The sequence below is a fragment of the Labeo rohita genome, chromosome 1 (genome assembly GCF_022985175.1).
Source record: "Labeo rohita strain BAU-BD-2019 chromosome 1, IGBB_LRoh.1.0, whole genome shotgun sequence".
Taxonomy (NCBI): domain Eukaryota; kingdom Metazoa; phylum Chordata; class Actinopteri; order Cypriniformes; family Cyprinidae; genus Labeo; species Labeo rohita.
In genome coordinates this window covers 26,496,792-26,515,519 of record NC_066869.1, presented here as the reverse complement: position 1 = coordinate 26,515,519, position 18,728 = coordinate 26,496,792, and the positions used below count along the sequence as shown (strand labels likewise).

Here is an 18,728-nt window from a genome sequence, read left to right as displayed (position 1 = left end):
ATAACATACTTTGTTTAAAATTTCTCAGTGGTCGTGTAAAACAACACAGTGACCTGTTTCGGTGCATGTCTCCTAATTTCACCATTTTGAAAATGGTGGACAATGTACAACTGGCTAAGGGCAGAAATATGGTAATACGGGACAGTCTGTCAGAAGCCGTAGGCAGGGCTTGAGCAATATGATGTCATACTGCTCAGATAATCAAAATGACTTCATAATTGAGACTGCTTAGGTTTTTTTGGGATTAAAAAAAGAAGTGAATGTATGTTTATCACTGTAGGGTGGTTGTGTCCACACACTGCTACAACACATTAATATGCAAACACCATGTAGAAGTGAATTTTGCATCCAATGTCCCCTTCAAAGTCTCTTTAAAGAGGTCATCAGATGCAACTCACTTTTACATGTTGTTTGAACATAAATGTGTGTTGGCAGTGTCTGTACACAACCATACATAATGATACACCCAGTGGTATTTATTTATTTTTTTAATCTTTGTAAGTAATATCATCTTTTTCAAATCGGGCCATTCTCAGCGTCTTGTCGGTGTGATGTCACCAAGGCCGCTCCCACGATAGTTGATTGACATGACTGTCTTACCTTAGACCTGCCCTAAATGAGCTAAGTGAGCTGAGAACAGTCTGACCGTCATTGTGTCGACTCCGGTGCAGGGGAAGACAAGAATGTCTCAGATTGAGCGATTTGAGGTGTTTTGTTGTTTAATGTAGTAATGCACATACACTATAAAAAATAAAAAAACACAATTTGCTGAGTCAGCTTAAAATAATTTGTTACCCTGCTGCCTTAAACTTTTAAGTTCAGTCAACTAAAATAAGTTTAGTCAATTTGAAATGTTAAGTTGTACTAAGTAACAACTTAGATATTTGTGTTTGCTAAACTTAACAGATGGGTAACCCAGTAACCCAGCTGCCTTAAAATTTTAAGTTGATTCAACTCAAATATCTAAGTTGTCACTTAGTATAACTAAACATTTCAAGTTGAATAAACTTTTTTTGAGTTGACTGAACTTAAAATTTTAAGGCAGCCATGTTACAAATTATTTTAAGTTGACTCAACAAATTGTTTTTTTACAGTGTAGCAGTCATCATTTACTCCCGACATTTGAACCGCTGAAAACACAGAGGATTAACCTTACTTTCATTTTAGAAGGAAATGCGCCTGGGCATCTACATAAATGCATCTATGTTCGCTTCACCTACAGCAGAAGTGAGTATAAGGGTTTTTTATGCATCTTTACAAATTGTCTTTCATAATAATGTGCTAGTTAGCAAGTTTTACGGCAAAGTAACCCCACAGAAAAGAGGGGCGGGGTGAGCAGAGCTTATTAGCATTTAAAAGAACATGCAACAGAATGGCTCGCTCTGAAAAGGGCTGATTTTGACAAGGTAAAAATGGTGTTGTTTTACACTACCACTGATAAATTTTAACTAAAGTATGTTATAGACTTTTCATTAAGACCCTAAAGAATCATATCAACTTCATCAGATTACCCCTTTAACAGGTCTGTTACCATCTAAGGGGCCATTAGTGGTACTGCAGGGCAATGCAATTTATTGTTTGATTTTTGTGATTAAGAAAATGTGTGAATCAATCAAAGCCAAAGAAGTGACATTGTAGTGGTATTTTATATGATAATATGTTGAACATATTTACCACATATGTGCAGACATTATACTGCATATGTGAAACAGACTGCCCGACTTAATTTCCTTACCTACCCACACAGCCACATCCCGCCAGACAGAGTCCTCTTTCATCAGCACACAGGTGACATGACCTGTCTACACTTGCACACAAAGACACACAATTCCCATGTATTTGTCACGGATTTATCAGGGACTGTCCTTTGTCATGTCTGACACATATGCTTCTTCCACTAGAGAGCAAAACAGCTGTGAGGGAAGTGCTTTTCAGTGTCTACTGGGAAAAAAATGTTCTGTTTCTAACTTGACACGATATGATGCCATTTAAAAGCTACATGAAGGGTCGTATCTTTCAACACTTTATCATTATTGGACTTCTCTGTGTTCCTCACATAGCCATTCCCAACAGGTGAGTAGAAATGATTTTTTATTTCACCATAAAACTCTTTTGTGGCTCTCTAAGATCTATGCATAACCATAATAGATCAATGTGAACTTTGTAAACTTTTTAGACATTAAGACTTTAACCTTCAGTTCTTCCACAAAAAAAGCTATTTTCAGAGTTAAGTGTATATATTTCAAAACCTGTTACAGTGTTTGCAACATATAAAGTGTCATTTATGTTAATGACATCTGAATGTCTGTTTTCGTGATCCATTCTGATTGATCTCAAAACATTAAAAGATAAGAATCTGTTGAGGTGAGAACAACTTTTTATCTCTCTATGCCAATATTGTTATTTCAGTGGTTAATTCATAAAATAGGAGCAAATGTTATATTAAAATAAACATTTTTATCTTTTCTACCCTTGTATAAATTTCTGGTCATAATTCTGAGTAGTCAAAAATACAATGCAGATGTACTAGTTGACCAGTGATTTGAATAACAGCGTTATAAATAAAAGACGCTATTAACGGCATTACTTTTTTTTAAGTAACGTGTAATCGAACCAATGACTGTTTCCCCGTTACAACGCTGTTACCGTTACTGACAACAAAATGCAGTGTTACTATAACTTTTGTGTTGCGTTCTTCTTCTGAGGTAAATTCTGGCTTATTCTTCTCAGAGGGATTCTTACAGAAACGAAAAGTAGCTGAAATGAACTTGATGAATGTTCACGTTTGTTTACAGAGGTGATGTGGGTGTTTATATACATGTCCGCACGTCTCACGTGGGTGTTTAAAATTTGAAAAGCAGAGCCACTTGTAGACGTGATTACATTAGAGATGAGTTTAGACGGTAAATTCTGTAGCTCACATTGGTATCATATGGATTACTTACTAGAATATTTGTTTTCAACTTCATTAACAAGTAGACATTTTGAGCTTTCTATAAATATATTTCTCATGTTTGTGAGGCAGGTATTCACAGAGATTCAGGTTGTAGTCTGTGAAGAGAGGTGATGGAGACCAAGATGAAAGAAAGCACACCCTGTTTATCTTATTTATTTTACAAAAGCACATTGTTTTCTTGTTGTTATGATGTTTTTCATGTCCGCGGGTTAAAGTGACCCAAATAAAGTGATATTTAGCCCTAGGTGTCTCTCATATTGTCCCACAGCAGCATTATAATAGTGTAGAGTATTGTACAATTTTTTATTCATTTACCATATTTAATGTTGGGGGCATCCAAGTTATTTGACATTTTTGAACATTTTGTTAAAAAGTAACACAATAGTTACTTTCCCTGGTAATTAGTTACTTTTATAATGATGTAACTCAGTTACTATTTGTGAGAAGTAACTGGCAACTATAATTACTTTTTAAAGTAACATTCCCAACACCGTAGTTGTTTTTCATTTATAAAATGTTCTCAATCTTCTGTCAGACTAAAATTCTGCGTTGGGCCTGACCGGTGCTCATGCATGGAGGGTTACAAGGGCAAAGACTGCAACAAAGGTAAGGTTGATAATATAACGTCTAAAATAGCACTGATTTTAAAAAGATCAAATCATGAGGAATATGATTTTATTTTATGTGTAACAGTCAGAAACTTAAATGCTGTCAAAGCAGTCTCATTGGGCTTAATAAAGAGGGAGTAGGACATGAATCTTCATTCAATGACACCAGAAGAACTAACAATAAGAGTAAAACGTGGGAACGTCTGTCGAAATGTATGTTTTTATTGGCTGTGTGTATCCTAATGAATGCTTATCCTAAACAATCCAAACCTTAGGAAAGTGTGACTGAAGTAACTTTTTAGGGTCCCTGATCATTTAAGAGGGCACAAATCTTAATAAAGTCAAAGTAGCTTAACTGTTTTTGTGTTTTCTTTGTATTACAGATGTCAATGAGTGTGGGCTACCTATAAGGCCCTGTTCCCACAGATGCATGAACACTATGGGCAGTTACCGTTGTTTCTGTAATCATGGATACATGCTGGACACTGATGGCAAATCCTGCGTCAGTAAGGCAATGCATAAAGCATTAAATTATCTTTGGTGAACCAAATGGTTGCCAAATTTGCGATAAGAGGGAAAAATAACCTCAATTCAGGCTACATCCATTTCCCATATGTCCTATTGTTTTCCATCTTTAGGTACTGTGTTGTGTGTAAACAGTACACATTGCATTTTCCATGCTTCCACATGTTTTTTCTTTCTCTCTCTCTCTCTCTCCAGAGAAATTGAACTGCACCTCCCTTCGATGTCAGTTTGGTTGCCAGATTGAGAGAGATGGTGAAATAGGCTGTTTGTGTCCCCCAGGGCTCTACTTGGCTCTAGATAACAGAACCTGCAAAGGTGATCCTGTATTCCCAGTGTTGCTTTATCCCTCCTTCCATTGTGTTAAACTTTCTTTGAACCTCCAGTACATACCTAATTTCTTTTGCATTATGCATTGGACCTGTGTAAATTAATTTAAGATGTAACAATTAAACCTATGATCAGTGAGTCCTACTAGGCCAATGATTGGATATATATAGTTAGCTCTACAGCATAAATGGCAATGTTACAAAAATGTGCCATTTTTTCCTTGGGGAAAATTTTCTAAGTGCACATTGTTGCTAGGTAAGGGATGGTGTAGGAATCAGCCTCCTTTGAACTGTCAGAATTGTTGGAGTGAGGTGAAGCAGCCAGTGCCAAAAGATATCACTCTGGCATCCACTGAGAACAGGTGTGGAGACAGCTTCCCATGCAGCACACAGGGCATTTCAGCAACCCCCACATAGCAAGCTAATGGCTCCTACCTACAAGCCAGAAAGTCTGTCATTAGCAAACCCTCAGCTTAAATGTTCATGATACTCTCTTTCAGCCCAGAACACTTATCAGCTAATTTTTCAGAAGATCTCTAAAGTTTAGAGTGACCCTGTAGAAACAACAATAAAAAGTCCTCATCTAAATGAAATGAGGCATAAGGCAGGTCAGTATTCAGTTAGCGAATAAAGTTAGAATTGTTAAAAACTTTTAAGCCTTTCTATCACTGCAGAGCCACTTTTAGCATTTTGTGCTTTGTTATTACAGAAATTACTAGCCACAGTTTTTACGGCCCTATATATAACAGTCTAATGTGAAGGTCACAAATTAACATTGAGCAAGAGCATCACAGCATATCCATGTAATGTTGCTACAAACATCCAGGGAGCCTTTAATTTACTTGCTTAAAGAGGATAAATATGTCCTTGGCTTTTTACCTTGTTGTTAACAGAGGTGCACATTTCAGTGATTAAAGCAGTCACTTGTTCTAACCTGGCTCTTATCCCAGTGTAAGTGTTACAACAGGGTTGTATTTGTTCAGTATCTGTTGGCAAGGTTTTTGATTTTGTGTATTGTTTGATCATATGGACACTTTTCACATTTCCAGTTTTTTCAGAAGTAGAAGTCATCATAATTTGGTAGAATTTGGGTGAACGGTAACTACAACAAATATAATTTTTGCATTCCCATTTGCTCGAACGGCAAAAGAAAAAAAGCATTCCTATGACTATGAACTATGAACACAAAATATTGATGATTTGTTGTCACTCTGTCAGCCATTGCATTAGAAACTCTCACACAGCTGCATTAACTAGTTTTAAGTAATTTTCAAGGTAATAAAACAAAGTATAGTGTTATAAACACACATTAAAGGGGTCATCGGATGCCCATTTTCTGCTGATATGATTCTTTAGGGTCTTAATGAGAAGTCTATAACATACTTCGGCTAAAATTTTTTGACACAATGGCGGTTGGACTTTTACGACTCATCAGGGCGGGTCTAAGGTAAGACGGCCTTGTCAAACAACTATCATGGAAGCGTCTTTGGTCTGTGTGACGTCACACCAACAAAAAGCCGAGAATGGCCTGATTTGAAAAAGGGGACATTACTTATAAAGATTAAAAAATACCACTGGGTGGATTTTTTATCATTATAGGGTGGTTGTGTACACACACTGCCAACGCACATTTATGTTCAAACAATATGTGAATGTGAGTTTTGCATCCGATGACTTCTTTTTGAATGTAAAAAAAAAAAAAAAAAACTGTGGAAATGCGTCATCACAGTCTGCAAAAAGGGTCTATTGTTATATTCATATTGTCATGTCATAGAACTGAACCACAGAGACACTGCTGAAATGATGATGTTATCTTTTGACTGTTTCTTATTGCATCTACTAATCAATTTTGTCTTTTGCAGACATAAATGAGTGTGATAGTCTCTCCCACACCTGCATAGAGAGCCAGTCCTGCAGGAACACTTTTGGGAGTTTCATTTGTGTCTGTAAGGATGGATATGTTTTGGGAACACTTAAGGATTCAGTCACATGTCGAGGTATCCTTGAATTAGTATCCTCGAATATCCACAAATTAAGATATTTCTTATAAAATCGGAGAACTTTCTGACCCTGCATAGACAGCCATGCAACTGACACGTTCAAGGTCCAGAAAAGTGGTAGGGACATTATGAAGCTACGAGAATACTTTTTGTGTGTTTGCAAGCAGAGGAAACTTTTGTGGTACTCATGACAATGCATCAAAGACTGACATGTTAGAGAAGAAATTGTTGAACAAAGAAGATTTTTTGTTTTCTTTGCACACAAAAAGTATTCTTGTAGCTTCATAAAATTAAGGTCGAACCACTGATGTCACATGAACTATTTTATCAATGTTTGGAATGGCATGAGGGTGAGTAATTAATGACAGAATTTTCATTTTTGGGTAAACTATCCCTTTAAGCTCATTCTAGTTACCATTTCTGATTAATATAATAGTGAAAATGTTGATATTTTACAACAGTAACGACATTAATTTTAGGTAATGACAGACAAAGTGGTGAGGCACTAGAAAAGAGCTGTTTGGCTTGTGTGTTGCAGGGAAATACACTTATATGGACAGAGTAGAAGTGACTACGTTGTGTATATTTCATGGAACTTCTGCAAAAGGAGCCTTTTACAGCAGTCTGACTTGAAATTCAATAGAAAATCTAAAATTCAAACATAAAGTCTAAAATACACTACCAGTTTTTTTTAAAGAATTCTCTTCTGCTCACCAAGCCTGCATTTATTTGATCCAAAATACAGCAAAAGCAGTAATATTGTGAAATATTTTTACTATTTAAAATAGCGGCTTTCTATTTGAATATATATTTTAAATGTAATTTATTCCTGTGATCGAAGCTGAACTTTCAGCTTGATTACTCCAGTCTTCAGTGTCACATGATCCTCTCAAAAATCATTAGAAATTAATACTTTATTTAACAATGTTTTAAATTGATCAATAGACATGATAATAAAGACATTTATAATGTTACAATAGATTTCTATTTCAAATAAATGCAAGTCTTCTAAACTTTCTATTCATCAAAAAACCTTAAAAAAAAATCTTGAATGATTTCTGAAGGATCATGTGACTGGAGTAATGATGCTAAAAATTCAGCTTTGAAATCACAGGAATAAATTACATTTTAAAATATATTCAATTAGAAAACTGTTATCTTATATAGTTATTTTTGCTGTTGAGCAGAAGAGACTTCTTTAAAAAACATTAAAAATCTTACTGTTCAAAAACTTTTGACTGGTAGTGTATTATAATCGACCAGTCTTCAAAGTGTTACAGAAAGTTCATCAACAGCTCTGACCTGAGTTTCCTTCTCTTATGTGTTACATACAGATAAAGATGAGTGTCTGACAGGCAACCATCGCTGCAGCCACCAAGCCAGCTGTGTGAACACAGAAGGCTCGTATACTTGCAAGTGTGAAAAGGGCTACACTGGAGACGGCTTCAGATGCTGGAAGAGGAGCAACAGACTGCCATGGGCCGCTATGTACTTCCAGTATAAACGCTCTAAACAAATCAGGCCAGTATAGAAACTGCAGTGCTGGGATGGCTACTGGTATTTCAAAAATTAAGAAAATTTCAGTGTATGTGTCATGAAATATGGGTCTTTGGCTTAGTTTTTCATGCAGGAAATTAACCCAGAAGACCCAAGAGCATGTTAGCTATTTGGATTTACTGGTGACTTGCAACAACTTTCAGTTTAGATAGATTTATATTATTTATGTATTTAAAAAAAATAAAAATAAAAAAAAAACAATAAATAAACTGCAATGCCTCAGTAGTTCCTGACGTCAGTTCTTCTTAATAAAATACTGACCTCTGGTGGAAAGATGTTTCCTAGTTCTTAAACCAAAGGATTTCATAGAATCTCACAGATCTTCGATATGTTCACTCAAGTTCTCTGAATTCTATATTCAAGAGTACATATTGTGGAAAAGCGGTGAAAATGCGAGTGCGCCGTGGCTCAGGTCGAGCTCTGGCAGCGGTGGGAATGGGCAGCTGCATCCAGACTCCCTTACTCCATTCACGTTCACCACAGCAGGTGTCACTTTGGACCTTCACAGAGAAATAGAGAGCACTCGAAACCCTGGAACTACTTACGGGACAGCCAAGAACAAAGGAACGAAATGGGGGAACATACAACCTCATCGAGTAACTCAGACCACAATGCCTGGAGAGGGGAAAAATTCCACAACTCACCACAAGAAACGCGATAAAAACCTGCTCTTTTTCATTCGAAGCTGTCAGAAAGCATCTATACAAAGGACACAAACAGAAACATTTCAGATAAAAGGTTCCAGGCCCCTTTTTATGAAGCAGACCTCACACCAAGTTGTATGTAATTCCTACCAGAAACTGGTTTATTTACCGAAAAATAAGATTTAACGCCAAGCTTGGCACTACAAATAAAAAGCAAACAAGTGGAGGAAGCTAAGAAAGGAGAGGAGGGAGTGAGAGCGAACCTGGGGAGAAAAGGAAACTCACACAGCAGTGGAAAGTTTCTCTCTGTCGTTCTAGTTATTTTTCTCAGTTCTGTTTATGTGACACTCAGAGGGCCGAAAGGGCTGGACTGTGCTTGTGCTAATGTAACACTGCTGCTGCCATTGGTGCTAAATTAAGTGAAAACGATTAATATGTAAATGTAATTTGGACATCTGCACCTACTACAGCTCTTTCGGCCCATCTATTTAGGAATTCAGCCCTCCGCTCGGCTTTCATTATTTAAAAAAACAATATTACCATTTTCCAAGCAGCTGAGCGATGACTGGAAGGGCTGCAAAGAGCCAATGACAATACAGAGCTGAGGGGAGTTGGAGGGTGGAGGGATGATAGTGTAACCCGCCACCCACGTTGCTGAAAAGAGCGCATGCTCAAAACATAGGCACTGAACTATAAAACCACACAGACCCCTGTATTACTCGTGCTGTCCCATTCACTTAGGGTGATCTCAAACAGGCTTTTTCATCCGCAAGTCTTTCCACGATTATTGCAGCACTACAAGTCTCCCGGTGGGGACCGTGCTCCGGCACGCACCCACTCTGTGAGACGTAACACGCTGTTTCCGAGGGCTTAGCCCGGTGATTGAAGTGGCCACCTGCCCGGTTATAGAAGAAAGTGGCGCAGGTCTTAAGCATTTCCTGTAAGTCCTGAAAGTACGTCCTGTTGTGACACCAAGCCATCTATCCAGGATGTTTGACCCAAAACCTACACGAATGCATAAAGAGGCTCAAAATGACTTGCTAATGGTTTTATTCAAACTAAAATTTGCTGTCGTGTTTGTTTTTAGCTTAAAAATAAGAATTTCATTATGCATAAATGTTCAATAATGTTGTTCATGTATAATAAACAGTTGTGTTTATGTGCAAAATGTATTATTTATTACTCACTGTAGTCATTTGAACCATGAGACCATTGTTTGAGTGTGTGTGTGTGTGTATATGTGTGTATATATATATATATATATAATTTGATATATACAGTTGAGGTCAAAAGTTTACATACCCCTTTCAGAATCTGCAAAATGTTAAATATTTTACTAAAATAAAAGGGGTCATACAAAATGCATTTTATTGTTTATTTTGTACTGACCTGAATAAGATATTTCACATAAAGGTTTTTTACATATAGTCCACAAAAATTATATAAAAATTACCCCGTTAAAAAGTTTACTCATGCATACCTAAATAATCCACAGGTGCTCACTGATGCTCCAGAAGGAAAGACAACACTTTAAGAGCCGGGGGGTGAAAACTTATTTAACTTATTTTGTATTTTGGGAACATGTAACTATCTCCTGTAGCCTCTGAAGGGTAGTACTAAATGAAAAAAAATATGATATTTAGGCAAAATAAGAGAAACCTCTCAGTTCTGTTCAAAAGTTTTCACCCCCAGCTCTTTATGCATGTTTTTTTCCTTCTGTATCATCAGTGAGCGTTTGAACATTCTGAAATAGCTGCATATGAGTCCCTCAGTTGTCCTCAGTGTGAAAAGATGGATCTCAAAATCATACAGTTCTTGTTGGAAAGGGTAAGATACACAAAAATGCTGAAAAACAAGAAGAATTTGTGTGCCCTGAAGAATTTTTCTGAAGAACAGCAGGCAGTTTAACTGTTCAGGACAAACAAGGGACTCATGAACACCTATCGCTAAACAAAAAACACAGCTGTGGATCATTCAGGCAAGAACACAGTATTAAGAATCCAAGGGATGTGAACTTTTGAACAGGTTCGTTTTTATAAATTCAGCTATTATTAAAACTTTTTAATGAAACTATACTCAAAAACTCACAGCCTATAGAATAATTTTGATCACATTTATGCAAGTTCCTCTATAATAACAACAAAATACCAGGTCATTCTCTTCTGAAAGACAAATGTTAACAGACTGGTTTCATTGTTTTCCTCACATTTTTGGCATCAAAAGTTTATTGCAATGTCTAAATTTTTGGATTTATCCCTATATGGGTTGGATCTGGACTGCAGTTCTTGTATTGAAACTTTAGCCCTCGTACTGTAAATTTCATATGATCTTCTGGGAAAATGCAACTGTTGTATTATTACTCTGTCCAAAAACTGTTCTGTTATAATGTGGGTGGCACAGAAGTAAGTTTAGGAAATGTGGAATTTAGAAAAGTTGTCTTAATATATGTTTAAGAATCCTGAATTAAATAGCTTTGGCATATTAAGAAAGCTTAAAAATTGACTATAAAAGCTTAAAGTGTATATTAAAAAGCTTAAAATCCACAAAGTCTAGGCTTATCATCTTATAAAGCTCCTAGAAAGCACAGAAACTTGCCAGAATATGAAGGCTGTAATGATGTACGATATGTTCACAGAGCACCCTGCTGCAAGGATTATCCTGCAAGAGCAGGAAAGATTTTGAAACTAATCTAGAACGGTATGCTTTTCTGATGTTGAATTCACTTTTATGTTCCAGAATGAACAGGGGTGAAGAATGAGGTCAGAAGAAGAGTTATAAACCTTCGTCAAACCATTTTTGTCTGGAATTACCAAAGACTCCTCAGAAACAGGGCCAGAAACATTCACGACAGCTGCATAAAAGGTCACTTCATGTGTTTTTAGTTATCAGCTATTTGGTTGCTATCAAATTGCCAAATATGAACCTGGTTGTTCAAGCTACATGTATAAACCTCCAAAATGGAATTAGGCATAAGCCACAGCCCAGATGTGAGAGTCTCTTTTCATCAAGAGAACTTGCAAACGGACACAAATTAAATCAAATGTTAATCGTTGCATCAATGCATTGTTAATTTGTCATTCTCCAGATTGCAGATCACCAGATGTAATCATTTGAAAAGATAGAAATCAATTTATTACTTCTAATGTCGTTCCAGACCTATAAGACTTCAGTTTATCTTTGAAAAACTGATGACAATAGTATGAGAAAAGCCTGAGAGATTTCTGTCCATCCACTGAAAGTCCATTCCACCATCATTTTCAGCTTCACACAGTTATAGACATTCTAAAAGCAATCCAAAGAATCAAGCAGTTTAACACTTTATATGATGAATTCACACAAAAACCAACTAGGTTTGTTCTCACACGTCTAGTACATGTTGAGCTGCTGAAAAATGTGTCAATTATACCAAAATTAAATTCAGAGTAGAGACATAAATGCCATAAATTTAGCTCTGAGAAAGCCAGTAACTCAATTCAAATATGCATTCTCAGGCAGCAGTTCTTGGTGAGGGTGGGGGTCAAAGGGTGGACGCTTTCTGGCAGTGATTGAAATGGTCTATTAGAACATCCCCATAACTGAAGTGGAACAGTGGGAGTGTTGTGGATTATGTCAGAACAGCTGTGGCACGATTCTAGATGGTTAGCTAAGTGGCTTACAGTATGTACTTTCTCTGTTCGACTCTGTTTCTTGTGGTAAAGGTAAAACCCCATGAAACACACTGCAGGTACGAACAGACATAGCACTACATAAACACATTTGGAATATATGGGATGCTGGCAATCTGTCAGAGGTGCACCACCCTGTGGTGAAACTTGTCTTTCACTAGCACCTGCCAAGTTCCTGTGGCTCAGTTACCTGGAAAAATAATGGCAAATAAATCAATCAATCAATCACCCATTACTTAAAATACTGATGACTAGTGCTTCTGAGTGGAACTGTTTTTTTAAAGTGAAGAATTACTATAATAATAATAAAAATAACACGCACATAGCTGCATTATTACAAAATATCACATCTTCATTTCAAGTTAATCAGACATTAAATTACAGAAACAGTCCAAAATACTAGATGCCAATAAAACTTGACTGCAGGAGCCGTTTATGTTGGCTTTTGTTAGGAAATATCAGCCTCTTGTGGTCAATGAGTTACATGACATCTAATGTTTTTAAAGTTAGTGGTGATTAATAAGAGCATTAAAAATGTACTGAGAAGCTGCTTTGTTTATGTAACATCTTAAGGATGTTGGAGCTGGACTAGGTTAAGATAACAAGCAACTTGCATGACATGCCTGAGCAACTGAAAGATAATGCTTTCATTTGTTTCTCAAATTTCTCAACTGACTGTTCTGTGAATTATTGTAAACATGCTGCTGTTTTTTCAGAACATATTTTATTGAAAAGCAGTGCCAAGCTTTTTATCTTTAGAGGCAATGCAGGTAAGTACATTTATTTTTAATCTTACAGTGTAATAAGTCTGATCAAATAAGACATCAAGCGTATCATTGTTTGAGTGTTGCTAATAAAATTACTATATACCCGCATACATACAGAATATGACAAGTGTAAGTGCTTTTAAATATATGAAGAGTTCAGATGCAAAAGCCTCCCAATCAGAAGTACCAGTATTTACATAGAAACCTATACAAAGCAGCCAAAAAGAAATGCTCATTTTAAAGAAATACATCAGATGGATTTAGAGACTTTTGCATCTGAACTCTTCATATACTGAACATTAAGCAATTAATGCACCAACAACAGACTGTTGCAATCATTGTATGTGTTTTTTTTTTTTTCTTCTTTTTTTTTTTTTAACCCTTTCACACGTGAGTTTAAAATATTCTAGCTGAGCCCCCAGAGTGAGTTTTTTTAGGCGACCGTTATTTAGAACGTATAGCCTTACTGTTTCCATGGCGACGCGTCGTGTTTGTCACGTGATACAATGCAGCCACAATAGCGCTGTAGTACACATGTATCACTTTTATATCGTTTTCCCCTTTTATTAATATTCACAAACGTACTCACTGTATTATGAAATATCTGATATTCCGATTCTGAAATATGTGCAAGTAAATGTATTTGGAGGTTTAAACACTGTTATAATGAGCGTGTTAGTTGATCTATGCCGAGTGATGGGCGCCGCCATGTTCGCGTTGAATCCAAACTGTGGGATTTACAAAACGCAAATTCATCCTCTCCTCCCGAAAAAACATTAAAGTAAGTCTCTGGTGAGCTTGGAGAAGAGCAGAGTAAACTTTATAGTTACCTACACAATGTGTATATGATATCAATAAAACATGTCGTCAGATAACATTTGTAAGGATCATTATTGCCGCTTCCATAGACATCGGCGTGTATTTTGCAAACTATAAATGCATCGTTTTACTAGGACTTATCTGTATGTAAATGTCTGGAACCTAAAATAAGTATTATATGGTTGAAAACACGGAATAGTTGCGATAATATGACAAGTGCTCAGCGCGTCCGATCTGGCTCAGCGCCAGCCAAAGCGCCAAAGCAGATCTGAATTCAGCGGTTTATCACGTGACGCGCTGAACGTTCGAATCACACCGGTGTGATCGTACGCTCCAGGGACCAGCCAATAATGATCACACTGGTGTGATCGTACGCGTGAAAGGGTTAATTTCATCTGCTTCTGAATCTTATTTGGGCTCAAACATAACGGCTCAATCATTAATCATGATAATGATAAAAACTCGATATGCTGTAAAGGAGGTCAGGGATATAGTGCAATGAAGTTATCCAGAAGTGGGCATACTTACATTTTTGCAAAAGATGATGCCCCTTACATTTTCTGTTTATTATAGAGAGTGACAATAAGGATTAAAAATGGTCTTTTTTAAAATATTTTATGTTTTTGGTGCAAGAAACATTGCTTTCTATAAACTTACCTCAAGAAACATAAAAATCTGAAACATGAGCCCAAACAAACATTAAAGACAAACATTAAAGGTTGGGGGCAGGGGTGTAGCTATCATTTCAGCAGTGTGGGGTACAGAAATGTAATTATACACATATATATGGGTCATTCCACAAAATCGATGCCTTTTGCATCGCCATACTGTCAGAAAAAGGTACAGTTCGATCGCTGGGGCGGTTCCCTAACCTACAAAGTGAGAAGGTACAAGTATGTACTTTTAAAGTACTAATATATACATTTAAGCTACCAATATGGACCTTTAAGTTATATGTACTAAAATGTACCTTTAAGGTACTAATATGATCCGTTTAGGGGTAGGTAAAGTACAAAGATCTACCTTTTCACTTTTGTACCTTCTGCCCCAGCGACAGAACTGTAACTTTTTTTCTGGGAGTGCAAAAAATAATTAAACTAAGATTTAATATAACAACAAATAAATTTGTGATTTAAAAACATAACAATACTATGTATTCTTTCAACAATATTACGTAAATAATTTAAATCATTTAAATAGCATTTATGCTAATAAGATTGAGGTTTTTGGCCTGTCCCTGATTTTTCTTTTTCAGCAGGACTTTTGATTTGAAAAAATTAGAGATAAAATTATATAAAAATCACATTTGCATATTTTTCTAAATACAGTCTTATTTTTAAGCAATGTTTCTGGCATAAAGTTTATTTCATATATGTATTTATTATATTTTATTAATGACAATTTTATGATTTGTTTATATACTACAAACACATTTTCCATCTTTTTATCACAGAATAAGGCAAAATACTTTCTATACTGTAATAAATGCTATGTCAATTAGCACTGCATTATTCATATACTTCAATTACTACCCGAAGATTATCGGTCCAAAACTTTTCTGCTTTTTATTCAGGGACAGATTCTTTGTTCATATTAGGGATTTCCTGATATGTCACAAGTTATTATTTCTATGACTTTCTGTGATAGAGCAACCTCTGGCTTCGAGTATGAATAAAACAGACAGTGTTGAAGCTTATAAAATTCCTGGTATTTGCTGCCATCTCAGCAAACAGCCTGTGCATCTATGTTGATGTCACTTAGATGAAATGCCCCACAGAAGACATTAGTGAGTTCTTTCTTAAATTATTTATTTTAAACTAACTGTATGTAGTTTTGTGTATTTTTAGAACTTCTAGGCTTAGAACAAAGATGCTCCTATTGTGACTATTATCCAGTGACAAATATTGTTATCATGGGACTCCTTTCACAACTTAAAAAAATGTTTGAGAAGGAGTGTGTACAGGAACCATGTGTTCTTCTTAAAACCACCACTGACACAATGGAATACCATCATCCTTATCAGCCTGATGAGGCATCTGTTGTTGCTGGTGGTACTGATGGAGGAAAGGAGGTAGAGAGAGAGGAGAAAAAGAAAAGGAAAGGCTTCTGGAGGTGGCCAGCTCTGCGCTTTCCTCGAAAAGCCGCTAAATATGACCTGGCCAAGGCTGAGAAAAAGTACCAGGCTGAAGCCGGATCATATCGGATGTTTACCGATGGTACAATTTTAGACTGATTCCTTTTTAAATGAACAATCACTGTCCCAAAACACTGCTGTTGTGATCACTCCAAACATTTTAGAGTGACATATCAGAAATGAAATTAAAAGTTTTTGATGAGGATGATCTGAGAATAGTTGTATTAGGTGTATGTTAGAGCTTAAACAAATCTATTCACATTTTTTAGAAAAGTTTAATTTTAAGATATCAACTCAAATGTGCTCCTAAATGAAGTGCTACCCTAATTTGAGTATGATATTCTACTGATTTATTTGAATCTGTTCATATTACAGCTCCAGCTTCTAAAGTCCACCTTGCTGCTGAGAAACAGCTGGAGCAGGACGTCCCAGGCAAAGGTGAGAATAATAAATCCATGAGAATTAGAAATGTTGTTATGAATAAACACTGTAAAAATATGATCAATAAGTCATTTAAATTAAGCAACATTTTTATACGTTGTACAAGATTAAACTCATTATTAAACTAATTTTTGAGTGATTTTAATGTAATTTCATTTGTAAGTGACTTAAACACCTGGGTTGACTGCACAGAAAAATTAAGGCAGCAACTTTTTTACAGTGAAATGTATATATAAAACTATTTCAAACTGTGATTGTTCATCTTTTATTAGGCCACATCCGCAGCCATTATAAAATCGGCCCAAAACTGGGTCAAGGAGGGTTTGGCTTTGTCTACGAAGGGACTCGCTGCATGGATGTACTTGAGGTTTCAATTTATTCTTACTTCCAAAACTTTGCATATCTCTTCAGAATTAATAGCTGGACTGTTAATGATCTACGTGCAACGCTAATTGTTATCTTGTTGTTTTGTTGATCAGGTGGCTGTGAAATTCTCAGTGAAGTCACCAAACATGCCACATATCAGAGTGGTTGGTAGGATGCACATTTATATTAATATTAATCAAATAGTTCTCAGTGACAAACTGTTCTGATTTGTGGGCCAAGTCATCATTTAAAAAAAAAAAAAAAAAACATTTCAATCCAAGCGTCAAATTTCATTTCCTTTAGCCTGGTTATACCAAAGCCATCCCTATGGAGATAGGCCTGACACTCATGGCCTATAAGAGCTCCAGAAGTCCTCAGATCATAAAACTTTTGGACTGGGAGGACAACAAGCACCACTTCATCATGGTCATGGAGCGGCCCATGCCCTGCACGGACTTAAAAAGTTTTGTGAAGCTCCTTGATGAGAGGACGCTCGAAAGGTCATGCGGCAGGTCATTGAAGCCGCTAATGTGTGCAACAAGCATGGTGTCTTTCATCGGGACATCAAAATGGAAAACCTGCTGGTGAACACAAACACCATGGAGGTGAAACTGATCGACTTTGGGCGTGGTGCGCAAATGGAGAAATTTGCCTACGAAGTCTTCAGTGGTATGTGTTATGCTAACTGTCTCACAGAATTGCATCCTAGATAGTCAACATGATGTATTGAATGGACAAAATCTCTTTCCTCCAGGCACAGAAGCGTACTGTCCACCAGAGTTCACCGCTGATGGCAGATACCACGCTAACCCAACAACAGTGTGGTCGCTAGGGATCCTCCTATTCATGATGGCGTGTGGATATTATCCCACAGACTACGATCTGGATCTGATCAATACGAAGAGCTGGACCAGACGTGGCCTGTCACAAGGTAAGATCTTCATCACAGTAGAATGAAGGACAATCTGTATTGTAAAAAAACAAAAAAGACCTGTATCTTGAAAGAAAGCAGGTGTAAAGAATAATCTAATAAATCAAACATCTCTCGTCTTTTTGCGCAGAATGCTGCCACATGATTTCTGCATGTTTGCAGTCTGATCCACAGCAGAGGATCGATTTGGAGAAGATGCATCTCCATGACTGGTTTCAGGTGCTTAGTCTAAGATGAGCTAAATGTTATTTGTTATTTTTGGTTTGGTTTGATCATCAGTCGTAAACTGCATGCCAAATCAGAGATGCTATAAATGCAATGTATTTAGCCTATTTTTTTATAAGGTCATGGACTAAGACATGAAGAGCATAAGAAAACAACTCCTGTCAAGGCCATCCTGTTGTTCTCTGCCTTCTGTCAGCTTTGCGTCTGGCGGGCTGACTTGAGTGGCCTTTCCATCCTTCCACTCACGCCTTATGTGTATATGATAGATATGTATAAAGATATGTGTATAAGACAAGTGTATAAGATAATGTAATAAAATAATTGTATAAAAATGTATAAGAAAACTTGGTAAAAAAAAAATATATATATATATATATATATATATATATATATATAGATACACATTAAATCAACTGATTCATGGACACTAAAGGAATATTATTGTGAATTTTGATTGCAACTATGATTGTTGATTATTAGCAAAAACGTGTTATAGCGCATTCTAACCAAATTTAATATACAGCTTCAAACATTTATGAAACTAAACATGCTTATTCAAAATAACTTGTTCTCCATATGGCCAAGGTTTGAGATGTTCTAACTGTGTGCACACAGCATATAGACATAAACTAATAATTTAAAAAAGAAGCCTACTGTGTAATAGCAGAATGATTTGAAACTGATATTTCAAGGTAAGTAAATAAATAAATAATTACAATACTTACATACAGTCTCCTTCAGCAATGTACAGGTTTTACCCAACA

The 18,728-nt window shown here is 36.3% G+C and overlaps 1 protein-coding gene and 1 pseudogene across 1 annotated transcript; both read left to right on the top strand.

The window, feature by feature from the left end:
* The first annotated feature begins 1,981 nt into the window (after positions 1–1,981).
* On the top strand, positions 1,982–7,946 carry LOC127163162 (nephronectin). Its single transcript, XM_051106253.1, has 6 exons — positions 1,982–2,073; positions 3,492–3,562; positions 3,948–4,070; positions 4,285–4,404; positions 6,278–6,412; positions 7,750–7,946. Exons 1-6 carry the CDS (start codon positions 1,982–1,984, stop codon positions 7,944–7,946), a joined length of 738 nt encoding a protein of 245 aa, XP_050962210.1.
* A 9,189-nt stretch (positions 7,947–17,135) lies between these two features.
* Positions 17,136–17,976, top strand: LOC127163157 (serine/threonine-protein kinase pim-2-like; annotated as a pseudogene).
* The last annotated feature ends 752 nt before the right edge of the window (positions 17,977–18,728 follow it).

Bases quoted from the DNA above. Each gene is read 5' to 3' on its own strand.
- LOC127163162 (XM_051106253.1), top strand. From the start codon at position 1,982: ATGCCATTTAAAAGCTACATGAAGGGTCGTATCTTTCAACACTTTATC. The intron at 4,071-4,284 runs GTAAGGCAATGC...CTCTCTCTCCAG, and splicing joins TGATGGCAAATCCTGCGTCA to AGAAATTGAACTGCACCTCC. The intron at 4,405-6,277 runs GTGATCCTGTAT...TGTCTTTTGCAG, and splicing joins AGATAACAGAACCTGCAAAG to ACATAAATGAGTGTGATAGT.